Raw genomic sequence first — 13,551 nt, 5'->3', positions numbered from 1 at the left:
GAGTCCAAAAAGCCCCAAAAAGATTTTGTTTCTTTGTAGAATACCCTCCAGGTGCACTTGTTCATTTCCAAATAAAGCAGATTTTGTATTTTGGAATCCTGGGCCTTTTTGGTGAGGTTACTGAGAACACACGCAGAACAGACTGTGGTTTTGTTCTCCCTGCAAAAAAGCTCCCTTTGATTTTTAATGAACTATACAAAAAAAAAAAATTCTTGGCACAAAAAAATCACAACTTTTTTCATGGTTTTCAAGTTGAAAACATGCATCACATTATTTTTAGAATAGCTGCTGTGAAATCAGGCATTTTAGGCCACAACAATCCCAAAAAGAGCCCACAAAAATCCTGGAGGGACTGATTGTTACATGTAAGTCTGAAGTCTTTGCACTAAACTCTCAAGACAAGACTGACAAGTTCCAGGTCATCTCCCAAGTCCTAAACTTTGAGTTTCAAATCTCAAACAAGTCATAATGTCACAGTAAGTTTCCGGCCTGTTTGATATACAAAGTTACTCAGCTGCTAAGCTAATATTAGCTAAGCATTAACTCAATTACTATGCTAATAGCCTCTTTGTGTTCCTGTTGACTAATTTCCCTGAGACAAAATTTAATTTAGACTAGTCAGCTAGTCTAATAGAAAGAAAACAGTCAGAAAGCAGCTAAAATTGAGCACAACTTATTAAATGATCATGTTAAACACTGAAAAAATACTGTTCTTATTAAGAGCATTTTGAAGTCATGAATCACAGTCTACAGTCACCAAATTGTAATTTAAATGCAGCTGAAATGTGTGTCACTTTGCGCTGTGCAATACACACATTACACATTAACCCACAAAACACGACAAGAACTCACTAAATGTTTTATCTTTTCAGACTAAAAGGATCAGAGTGTAGGTTAACAGCATTGTTTACCTGTTAGCTGCCAGCCTGCTACACAGTGTGGCTAACGTTAGCAGTAGCAGCTGCTCTGCTTGCAGGTTAATGTCCATGTCTGTGCTGAATGTGGTCACATGTTGCTCCGGTCAAGTGATGATATACCAGTTTGTTCTGCCACAGTCTACTTTCAACGTTATTTCCATTTTCTACATCAAAACACTACCAAACCGCGCTGGTTTACGAGCTGTCATCTGTCCGACTTTGCTGCTAAAAACATCTGGGCTTGTGTTGGACATCAGGGCATACGTACTGGGCGAGAGGGACTGTTGTCTGATGGGGTCACAGGCCCGACTAGTGGTGGGTGGTTGCATAACAGCTTCGAGACAAAAGTTTACTGGCACTGTAAATGAGTAAAATATTGATAAGAAGTTTAATCAACTAGTGTTTCTGATGCCAACTAGCGAGGGTGGCAAAGTTTAATTGTGTAGTCGACTAGTCGCGCACATCTCTAGCTCTTTGTGCAACTTCAGATGTTGAATGAAGTTGCAAGTTGTTGCATCTGCACATTTTGCATATGCTTTTAAAAAAATGAAACTAAGGATCATTTCATTTGTGTAGAAAAGGGAGCTCAGTAATGTAATGTTACTTCTTCAGGGTTCTCTTCTACAACTTGATTGGATGCTGTCAGATTGGTTCAAACAAAGTGGATCAAGTGGATTAAGTGAATAGGATTAGAATGAAATCTTCAGGAAATCAAGGGAAATGATCTGATTTGTGGATTCACACTTTTTAAATTCAGACTTTTTAATCTTGGGGTAGATCTTTGGGGATGTATCAAGTATTTTTAAGTCAAAAGGTTCAAGTCCAAGTGAAGTCACCGGTCACTGGTGTTAAGTCCAAGGCGAGTTTCAGTTTTTTGATTTTAGTCAAGTGAAGTCTCAAGTCAAATTTGTGATTCAAGTGGGATTTGTGTCCAGGTCATGTGGTTTATATGTAGCAGCATCATTGTGTAGAAACCTACATCAGGTCTTGTAGGAGAAGGTTTTAAAAAGGGCTTGGGAACATAGTATTTTGATGCTAAAACAGATATATTGACCAAAACCTGAATGTTCTGGGAAGCTACAGATGATATAAAAACCTTAAAATCCTCTGTGCAGCATTCAGAACCTGAACAATGCAAACAATAGAAAAATAATCATCTCCTTAATGATGAAAGGTTCCTGTCCTGCTTTAACTCGTTGTAACTTCATTGTATCACAGTGGCAGTGATCTCCTCAGTGCAGGAACATTGTTATGGATACAGTATGTATTGTGGCTGTATCATGTCGTCACTTGCATAACAAAATGCTGACGTATTCATCCAGTAAGACTGTGAATTTCTTGGAAACCTTATTGTGTAATGAACTAATGTGTGTCATCTTGTTTCTGCTCTTGGTTATTGTAATGATATGAGTCAACAACCCCCCTCCTCTTTCTCCACATTGTTTTTACTTTTCCTTTCTGGCAGGAGCAGACGATCACACCGCCGCTTTGTAAAGGGGAAAAAACTGACCCTGGATCAGAATGTGTTTGGGTAAACTCTGTTATCAGCATAGTCTGGCTCCACACGTGTAATGAGTTGACAATTCAGTCTGGTATCAGGCTCTGATCTGCAGCCAGTTTAAGATTTCTGAAAACATTTTCCCTCAAGGAGGAAACCAAAAAACAACGTGATAATTTGAGATGTCATCTGCAAGATATTAAACTTCACAGTTTGCTGTAAATCTGCTGTTTCCCATGTGAAACTCGGTTTGACTGGAGCTTTACTCCCAAATTCTTGTACATATTTGTGGTACATTGTGGACACTTCTACACAGGGTTCTGCCTCAGTTTCCACGTTCCAGCCTCGTGTTGGGTTACTGATTTAGGAATGTCTCCATTAGATGTTTTTTGCTCCACAATCCATGTCTTGAGTCAAGTCAGACTAATTCAAGAATCCAAGCACTGGAGATTATTTCTTAAAAGAATAGTCCACCCAAAAATGAAAATTCAGTCATTATCTATGTGCCCTCATGGCAGCTGAAGGTTGGGTTTAGTTTCTGAGTCCACAAAACACTGCTGGAGTTTCACAGGAAAACAGCGCTGGAGAATCTCCCAAACCACACCGCACACACACTTCAGACGGTGTGCACGCCCACGTCAGTGTGGCTCTGAGTTACTGATCTACGGTGAAGATTCAGGCTAAAAACATGGTGTAAATAATAAGTTAACTTTTACTGCTTCATATTCACTTTCAGCTGTGTCAGAGTCAGTGTTAAGTTACTGCTGATGAAACCTCTGAATGTAAATACTTTGTGCTGCTTCATCATAAAAGTGTTTAAAATAATGAAACAGCACAGGACATTTATTGTGAAGGCTTTAAAGAAACAGAGACATATATGAATGGTTTATCCACCGCTTTACAGCTGCTGGACTCGAGCCTCCTTGAGCTCGTCTTCAGTTAAGACACAACGTCAAGCAACTAGCCCCGTTGTCATGGAAATAACCTGATTCAATGGCAGAAAATCCTGCAGAAAATCCTGAAACTTGTGATAAATGTCCAATGACTCTAGCATATAGTACAAAACAAGGAGTTTCCGCCTCCTTATGTCTGAGGCCGTGGTGCTCATATCGACAAGTTGCAAAGAGGCGTGATGACAAACATAACTTCTAAAAGTGTGTTGTTCAAGCTTGCTGGTTTGGTGGGAGGGGCTAAGCAGAGTGATACAAGCAGCAGAGTGAGAGGCAGGTTTTCCAAAATAAGATCTCGTCTTTGTCTAGCCTGTGTCTCCTAGACATGACACTTTGACCATTTTCTCATACTTCTTAAATTCAGGTCCTGAGAAAGTGCCTTTGTCTCGTCTCAGCCTGAGATTAATTTGAGCCCAACTGAAGATCTTAAAACATCCTTTTCTTTCTCTCACTGCACTGATCTTAAATTTGTCTTAAATAATCAGTTCTTGAGGTAACAGTGAGATCTAAAAGAAAACTTTACTTAAATGAGATCTTAAATTTCTCCCGGTGGTCAAATTAAACTCATGTTTCTCCATACAGTTGACAGGGAGAAACTTCTGAGACACCTATGAACTCAGCAAACATCTCCTGCTTTTCCTCTGTTTTGCTCCTTTTGTCTCCTCAGAGAGGGTCAGGAGAAACAGATGAGACTTCAGTGAGCTCAAAATAAGAATCTTATTTATTTCTCACGAGACAAAGAAAATGATTGTGAGAAACAAAATTTAACTCTCGGTAGAACTGATTTTAAAACTCTAATGTGGGTGTGATGTCATATCCCTGATGTTTTTCTTCAGCTGGTGGAAAATTAGCACCATATGGCTGATGTGAATATCAGTGTGACTGGATGTCAAAGTGTGTCACTTGCAGTAAGATGAGAAGCCTGATAGTGTCGGTGCAGCAGAAACACAGTGAACTCTGCATACTGGATTCTACATGTAAATGATCCAGAGGGCTGATGAACAACAATTAGCTTTTCTGCTGTTCCTTCCTTTTTATGTAGTTCTACTGCACACATTTCAGGAACTAAGTAACGGCCTTGTTTTCAGTTTGCTGACTGTGCATCAGAAGGTTATACAATATGTTGTAAGTGGCAACATTCAGAAGCTGCAGGTTCACATTGTGCAGCACCATAGAGAACACTATAACTTACTGATCAGACTGAACTGTCTGTTTGAGGATGGAGAAAAAAATACACACACAGATTTATTCAATTCCCCTCTCCTTTCAGCGTGTCCTTTAACAGACAAATCTGTGATATATTTATTGTAATAAATCATAAAATGATCATGATGTGTCATCAGAGATCAAGGAAACATGTTAAGTTGAAATACTTGCTTCACTTGACATGAACGCTGCAGCCGTGGTGACCAGAGTAACTGTTTTGTACGTCCAGTTCACATTAATCAGAGTTCTAATTGATGCCAAATCTTTGCAGAATATGTAAGTGTCTGTTTTTGAGCTGTAAGAAATCATAAATAATCTTGTAGATGTTTATTACTATTAAATTGAGCAAAATGTTAATGGAGTTTGGCAGCAGTGAGACAGACAGCCACTTATCTCGTTGTCCAGAGTGTGTTATTTCAGAGTAGTGGGTTTTTGTTTTCAGGATAACAGGCTGAACTTAACATTGACAGACAACTGACAGTAATAAACAGCTGATCAACTTACAGTGGAGGACTTGTCTTCACTTGTTATTGTCAGTTTACGAGGTTGCATGCATCTTGTGCTCTTGCAGAGGTTCTGCAGCCTGTCTGTCTTTGCCATGTCTTGTATTGTATATTGTATTGTATAGAACAAAATGTAATATAGTACCAGCAGCATCGTTCTAATGTTTACTGTGTATGAGCACATTAATACCCAGCAGCCCTCCATCTTGGCCAGGCTCCAGCCTTTGCCTCATCGTGTTAATAAATCATGTATTTATCTGGTGAAGCAGTCCAGGCGCTCTGAATGATCAAGGCCCCGTGTGATTGCAGGCAGACTGCAGATACATAATGTAACAAGGTCACTCAGTATCAACAATGTTCCATTAGAAAATAAACACGATTTGGTCATTTGGTCTGTCAGCAAAACAGAAAAGAGAGCAGACAGCTTTCATATACTGTTTGTGTGTGTGTGTGTGTGTGTGTGTGTGTGTGTGTGTGTGTGTGTGAGCCTATATTAGATTAGTGGTATACATAATGTAACATTACTCAACACAATAAAATGAAATTCAAAAGTAATGTTTTCATTATTGATGAAAGCTACATATTTGACAGTTATGTTAATAATGACGTGTTTGTATCAACCCCTAAGGATGCTGTTGACCCCTGTACACTAGCTAGCTGCTTAAGCTAATGCTAACATCAGGGTTGGGAGGGTTACTTTAAACATCTATTCAGATACAGTTACTAATTACCTGTTAAAAGTAATGTAGCTTGATTACTTTCTGTTACAATTATTTTCTCAATAATCGATTAGTTGTTTGTCAGAAAATGGTGATAAATGTTGATTAAAGCTCAAGATGACATCCTCAAATGTCTTATTTTGTCCACAACTCAAAAATATTCAGTTTACTGTCAGAGAGGAGTAAAGAAACCAGAAAATATTCACATTTAAGAAGCTGAAATCAGAGCATTTGTTTTTTTAATTAAACAAAATGACTCAAAACAATTAATTGATTATCAAAATAGATGCAGATGAATGTAATAGTTGTTAATTAGTTTGTTCAGCTGTTCTTTCCTTTGTTTTGTACATTTTATTGATTGATTGATTGATTGATTTGAACAAAAAAATGAAGTGAAGCATTTTTTCACTAGAGGTCATGATAATGAATTTGCAGCTGTGCTGTGCATGATAAGATATCGTTCTTTATTTTAAAATTGTAATCCTACTAATAATCCCCATTTTTACTAAATGTATTTTTTTCCTGTAACTGTAATGGAATGAAGTTACCCTTGTTTGTATCCAGATTACATAATTCTGTTACATGTAATCCATTACTCCTGAAGCCTGCTCACTGTATAGTTGATGTGTGTGTGTCTGCTGCAGGACGAGGTGATTGCAGTGTCTGAGAAGGTTGTAGTTCGACTGGAGGACTTGGTGAAGTGGACAGTATGGGACGAGCACGCCTGGACCAGAGGGATGAAAGCCTTACCCCTGAAGATGAACCCAGTGAAGACAAACAGAAGCAGGACGGACTCCTTCCTCCGTTACCACGACTCAACTCTCAACTGTGGCCTTCACTTCAAAGACGTCTTAAAGGAGAAAGCAGCGTTGGGTAAGAGCTGATGTCTCACCTCTCTGCAGAGCTGTTTGACATTATTTTCCAAAATTATTTTCTTTGTTGGCACTTCCACAAGAGACAAAGGGTGGATGAACAGTGCGTTGCATAAGCCTTTTTTCCACTAGCGCCCAATATAATGTTCAACTGTCCTTGCATGGTTAAGTGGACGTCAAGGTGTCCTACTCCTGCATGGAGAGGAGCTGGGACAGTCAGTAACGGAGGCTCTTTCCTGTCAGCTGTGACATCAGACTGCTGCTGTCAAATTAGTAGTCTCAGTCTGAGAGCAGAGAATTGTCCTGTGGATGGGAGCTGGTTAATATCTCCTCTATGTGTAAAACTGACGTGCTTGTAATGTACTTTAAAAATATGTCAGCAACATTTTTTTCATGAGTTGAAGTAAAAGGTTTCAGACTTCTTTTGTGCACACAAAAGGTTTATTTCTGTCAAATGTTGTTCACATTTTTAACGGGAGACATGTCTGGACTGCAGGCAGCTCAGTCTAGTACCTGAACTCTTTTACTACAAAGACACGCTGTTGGAACACAATGTCCACAATGTGTCTTGTCAATGTCTTTATGAAGTAAGCAGGGACGTCTCTGAAAAAGACGTCATCTGGATGGCAGCACATGTTGCTCCAAGACCTGTATGTACCTTTCAGCATTAATGGGGCCTCCATAGATGTGACAGTTACCCATGATGCCATGGGCACTAACACATGCTCATGTGGACTCAGCACACTGCACACTTTTCCACTTTGCTTTAATCATGACATGTATGGGTAATTTTGAAGTAATTTGTGAATAATTTCTAAGAAATTTAAAATATATTGCCAAGTATTTACCAGGAAATTATGGGACCTGGAAATTGAAGCATTACCAAAATTCATTTGATTGAATTCAGTTACTGATTAACAGTTAATAAGTAACTAATACTCTGAGTTAGAATACTTTTCTCAAGTATTTGTCTAACACCAGTACTTTTACTTGTAATTGAGTAATATTTTAGTAATGTAACAATACTTGTACTTGAGTACAGATTTTCAGTACTCTTTCCACCACTGTTATGTCATTAATGTAGCAGGAGACATCAAACATGTTCATGAGACACGAAAAGGAGCTGGAGTCACAGCTGACTGTCTGTCTGCCAGATCAGTGATGGTTTGTCTGCAGTCTTTGCTTCTTTTGGAGCCAGTACATATTTAAATGACTCATCGAAGTGCTGATAAGACACAATGGACCTGGGCTGCATCTCATTTCTCTTTTTTGTGGCAGATCTATCAATAACATCCCTGCACACTTCATTCATTTAGTTTGGATAAGTAAGTAAGACATTATTTTGTGTGCATGTGTGTGTGTGTGTGTGTGTGTTATTTATTTGCACATTTATTTGTTTTCATCTAATAAACACCAAACAGAGACATTAAAGCTTTTATGAATGCAATAAAAACAGTGGAATGAGGACAAGAACATTACGCTTTCATTAAACTGTCACTGATGAATTTCAGTTTCTCTGCTTTTGTAAAACTCAAATCTAATTTGCCTCCTCATTTGCATAATTACACACAGCATAATAGCGTTCACTTTTCTCTTCTGCTTTGTTGAGTTATAGTTGTATTTTCAGCTCACCTCTGGCCAAAATTACTTTAAGAGCAATTTCACACTAAACTCACTCACTACAGTAATGACTGTTTGCCTTGAACGATTTAGACGAGACATGCAAGTAAAACTAACAGCTTGGTCGAGAGTGTTAGTGCCCATGGCATCATGGGAAACTGTTACATCTGTGAAGGCCCCATTAATGCTTAAAGGTTCATACAGGTTTTGGAGCAACACATGCTGCCATTCAGATAACGTCCCTGCTTATTTCAGTAAGACAATGAGAAGACACAATGTGCACGTGTTCCAACAGCGTGGCTTCTTATTGATGAGCTGTCATTTCCTCTCATCTCTATACATTCTGCAGCTGGCGTTGAGGTGTGCTGCTAAACTGACTCAAACACTTCAGAGATGTTTGTTGAAGCCAGCCATGTCCCCTTCTGTCTCTTCATTCAGGTGAAGGCTTGGGCCAGAAGCAGGTGCTGGTCCTGTCCTACCCCCGGTACTGCAGGTACCGCTCGGTTGTTGCCCGGCTACGTGAGCAGCCCAGATCCCTGCTGACCAACCAGGTGGTTTTGGCGTTGGGTGGCATCGCACTAATGTCTGAGAGCACGCACATCCTGTACTGTCGAGACACGTTTCACCACCCCACACTACTGCACAACCAGAGCATATGTGATGAATTTGGTGAGTAAGACTCAATATAACAGTCTAACAATATATTAGAATTTAACAGGGATAGTTACTGTATTATGTCAAAATTTTCACCAGTGACAATTTTTAATCTTCTTGTGAAGTTCTTCTTCTTCTTTGGGGTTTAATGGCAGTTGGCATCTATGTGTGTTGCATTACTGCCACCCACTGCATTAGAAAAGCTTTACTGTGCAAACTATTTACACATTTACACATTTTAGTCATTTCTATTCTTGATAGTTTTAGTCTAGTTTTAGTCGACAAAAACTAAAAGGGTTTTAGTCCACTTTTAGTCATTAATTTTAGTCAAAAAAAAACAACTTTAAAACATTAAAATGACTTTAAAACATTAAATTAGGCCAATGCAGATACAGGAAATTGTAATTGAGGTTGACAGGTTGTGTTGCAAAGCAACAGTTAACTCTCTTAACGCTTTTGTATAATAACCAGATTCCTTACCAGTTTGATAGTAGCCTAGACTTTCCCACCCGTTTTATTTTCTGCTGGATTATGTGTAAAGTATAGTCATAAAAAAATCATCACGTCTTATCCGCCCACCGAGCCCTTGTGCTGACGTTACCGCCATGGTCCATGAACTGTGTGTGTGTGTGTGTGTGTGTGTGTGTGTGTGTGTGTGTGTGACTGGTCCAGTGTGCACTGTGCCTGGATGTGGGCGTGACCAAACAAGGCAATGCAGGTGCATTGCTGATATCTTCAGCAGACAGATTGTACACACAGTTGGAGGAAATGCATTTTGATATTCCTATAGCCAGGGTTAGGAGGGTTACTTTAAAAATGTAATCCAGTACAATTACAAGTTACCTGTTAAAAAATGTAATCAGTAACTTACTCTAAGTATCACAATATTAAAGTAATGTAACTGATTACTTTTAGTTACTTTTGGATTACTTCAATACCAAACATGCAAATAAAGACGAGAGAGTGTAAAAGATGTGTCATCTGTTCAGTGTATTTTTTTGAGAAACATATAAATATAAATAAATAATAATAATGATGATAATTGTGACAATCATTATTGTTATTGTTATTAATAGATGTAAAAAATCACTACCTGAAAGAGGTGTGTCAGGTATTAACATGCTTCAGAGTGACCTACATGTAATTTGCCTGCCCTGGTGTCTGTATTTCCTGTGACATGAAATGTACAGGAGCTGACTTTAATTACAGGAGTGTCAAACATGATCATCTGCAGAAACTGATTTCCTTTGCACACAGAAGCAGTTAGCCTTAATGGTGTTGTACCAGTAGCCCTTTCTGGCAGAAATCTTGCTGTTATCACTAAAAACATGATTTGTTTCCCCCCTCTAAACCCAAGAAAGGCTTTTAAAGTGTTAAAAAGAGACTGGATGGTTATAATTTACTGTTATGATATTAGATGTATATAAACTGGGTGATTCAGTTTTTGGTGGTCTAGCGTTATCACTTTTTGGCACGACACAAGTCAGCATCAGCACCTACAGTCCCAAAATGTTTTCCAGTAGTAGTTATACAGTACAGTAGTAGCACAAGTAGCAGTATTGACAGGTTATTGACAGGTTATTGATGTGTTAGCAAGCTAACCAACCTTAACTTTAGTTTACAGGATTTCTGTGTATTTCAGCAAACATTAGTGGTTTGTCTTCATACCTGTAGATGTTTCTTTAAGTTGGACATTGAGTCCCTGGATGATGACAGTATTTTGACAGCTGGGAGACATAATTTGATTTAAACTCAAAATGATGCTGGAGTTTCCATCCAGTAAAAGCATTTCTTTCCCCGGCAGTGGCCATAATGATGAAGGATCTTATCTTACATTATGTTTACACACAGATCGAGGCTATGAGGCTGGTCGTTTCATGTGTTGATTTGTTGTGGTGTTGTGTCATAAAGTGTTGCAATACGTGCGCACTGTGCATGTGTCTGCTGCATTGTAGTACGTCCCATTTGATTTTAAAATGCAAACCTGCTAAGTAATCCCTGTTTTTATCAAATATACCGTTAATCTGATTACATTTTTTTCTGTACTGTAACAGATTACCGTCACCTTTTTTTTGTATCCTAATTACATAACGCTGTTACATGTAATCTGTTACTCCCCGAGCCTGCCTACAGCCAACCCACTAACATTTTCGTCTCGTCTCCTCTCGCAACGAAAACAACAGATACGTCTCGTCATATTTTCGTCATCAAAGAGCTGTTTAGCTCATCACCGTCTCATTTTAGTCATGAAAAAAAGGTGCGTTAACGAAATCATTTCGTCATCGTCATCATTAACGAAAACAACACTGACCCAAAGCCATCCCATTCACAGCATTGTTCACCCTATAACCCAGACCCATTTGTCTGAGGTAACTATCCAGATCTTCTCCCTGCACCATCCAACTTCTTAATCCTTTTGGATTTCCCCTGAATTTCAACCGCACAGTTAATCACCACTGCAATAATAGTCTCTCTGGGAGTTCCCCCTCACTGACTTGCAAAGAATGGATGACTTTCAGCACAATGAATCAAAAGGTATGGAGGGAAAGGGTGAGTAAAGAATCAAAAACAGAATCAAAATAAGGAATAAAGACAGATAAATACTGGTAGTCAACTTTATTTTTGTGGGGGTTATATTAACTTTATAATAGATATTCTACACATGAGGACGGACCATTTATTCTTTATATCTATTGTCTGAACATTTCAAAGAATACTGTCACAGGAACAGAAATCGATAGCTGATGATGATCACAGGTTCTAGTAACTTATTAAATGATGACTTTGGATCACAAGTGTAGTTGTCAGCAGCCATAGAGCAGGTTGATCCTCATGATGTCCCAGTAGGACATGGCGTACCTCTGGCCAATCTGAATGTTGGGGTCGGGGATTGGGGTGATGGAGTCTCTGCCATACTGGATGGAGAAGGCTGTTCTTCCATAGTGCATGATGGAGGAGTAGTCGTAGGGAGTGTTCAGGTTGTTGGTGTTCTGCTTGTAGAAGTTGTAGGCCATCTGCGGGTCGATGTTCTCCCAGTTGATCCTGACGTAGCCGTCGCGGTCGCTCCTGGTCTGCTCGTGCTGGAAGCCCAGAGCGTGGTTGATCTCGTGCTGGATGATGCCGTGGTAGAGGCAGCCTTGTCTGTTGAGAGAGAGAACCTGTATGCCTCCCACTCTGCCCAGAGAGGAGAAACATCCGGCTCTGTTCTCCACGCTGATGTAGTCATACTCGTTCTGACGGGGGACGAAGCGGAGGCAGGTTCTGCTGTGGTAGTCCTGCATGGCGTATTCGATCTTCTGCCTCTCCCAGCTGGGGAACTCGCTGCTGATGGTGTAGGGGATCATCACCAGGCCGTTGGAGGCTTTCCTCCACAGGCAGCTCTGGGACCAGCACATCATGGCATTTCTGGTCCTAGGAGCCAACAAGTCTCCTTCCCACAGGATCTCACTGGTGCCATTGTTGGAGGTCAGAATCCTGGTGGTGATGTCGACGGACTGGTCTTCGTCTCCGCTCCCTTCCTCCATGAGAGGATGTGCCTGAGAGAGGCGGAGCAGGAGCAGCAGCAGCAGGCTGACAGAGGGAGTCATCTTCAGGGTGGATCTGCTGGCTGTGGAGCTTCTGTGGAGAGCTGCTGTGGAGAGACTCCTTGAAGCTGATGTCTGACTGTCTTCAGTCCAGGCTCTTTATACTCTTCTCTACAGGTGTGTCTGCAGGAGGATTATGGGTTGGGGTCCACATTGCTAGACCTAAATAAACCTCTTCCATAGACAAACCTACTATTTCAACATGGTTTGTTTTCTCTGCTCAGTAGATGGATCAACACAGTTAGTTTACTGGGTTAGACATGTTTTTTTTCCCCTTTTTTCGATGGGACATAACATCAGTAGTTTTGCACGCACAACCGTATGCATATCTCACCAAGAAGTTGCCATGATGAGTTGTGTTTGTTTGTATGTTGTCAGATGAATGGAGATCCAGTGTTGAGGAAACAACTTAAAACTGGTTGGTATTAACGCTTTACTTGACGTGGTGTGCATAAGGCATTCACTGTCAAAGTAATGACACCTGTGAACTTGAAGGAGTCATAATGAATGTTTATGACTGTTGTAATTAAGTGTAATTCAATCAATATTACCATTTTAATGCTGACATTGTGAAACTTAAACTGTTTATATTTATATTCTAACATAACATTTTCCTGTCATATGTAGTTGGTTTTAACACTGACTGTCATGAGACATTTATAAGTGGCTCATGAACACTTTCTTTGATCTCAAGTAAAGTGGTACATCTTAGACTTGTTATAAAGATGTTATTAAGATTTATTACACTGTGAAATGCTTTTGTAATGATGTTCTGAGTTATATCCTGGATATCAGATGAAGTGGTACCATTTGGATTTGCCATAAATATGTCATTAAATGTTATGAGGCCAGTTTGATAAAGTACCAAGGTGATTTAACTTAGAGAGTTAGCTGATGGACAGACTGCAGTTAGCTAGATTATATGTTGCTAAAGTAGGTTAACTGCTGTCTGCTGTTATCTGTTGCTGGTGTTAGCCAGTTAGCTGTGAGCTAGCTGCCTAGTTAGCTGATTCAGTCCAAATCCAATA

General features: G+C 39.7%; 2 protein-coding genes across 2 annotated transcripts in view; one reads left to right on the top strand and one right to left on the bottom strand.

Annotated features, from left to right (window-relative positions):
• LOC146312469 (AT-rich interactive domain-containing protein 5B-like) overlaps positions 1–13,551 on the top strand; it is a 39,213-nt gene that overhangs the window by 9,317 nt on the left and 16,345 nt on the right. Inside the window, exons 3-4 of the mRNA XM_084740457.1 lie at positions 6,438–6,666; positions 8,724–8,954. Coding sequence (XP_084596583.1) covers positions 6,438–6,666; positions 8,724–8,954 — 460 coding nt within the window. The remainder of the gene's footprint in view (positions 1–6,437; positions 6,667–8,723; positions 8,955–13,551) is intronic.
• LOC146312471 (high choriolytic enzyme 1-like) lies at positions 11,714–12,583 on the bottom strand. The gene has a single exon (XM_084740460.1). The coding sequence runs from the start codon at positions 12,524–12,526 to the stop codon at positions 11,744–11,746; it is 783 nt and encodes a 260-aa protein (XP_084596586.1). The 5' UTR covers positions 12,527–12,583; the 3' UTR covers positions 11,714–11,743.

The sequence above is a fragment of the Lutjanus erythropterus genome, chromosome 17, assembly GCF_056507025.1.
Source record: "Lutjanus erythropterus isolate fLutEry1 chromosome 17, fLutEry1.hap2, whole genome shotgun sequence".
Taxonomy (NCBI): Eukaryota; Metazoa; Chordata; class Actinopteri; order Lutjaniformes; family Lutjanidae; genus Lutjanus; species Lutjanus erythropterus.
Note: the sequence above shows the minus strand (reverse complement) of the source record. Positions and strands in the feature narration are given on the sequence as shown.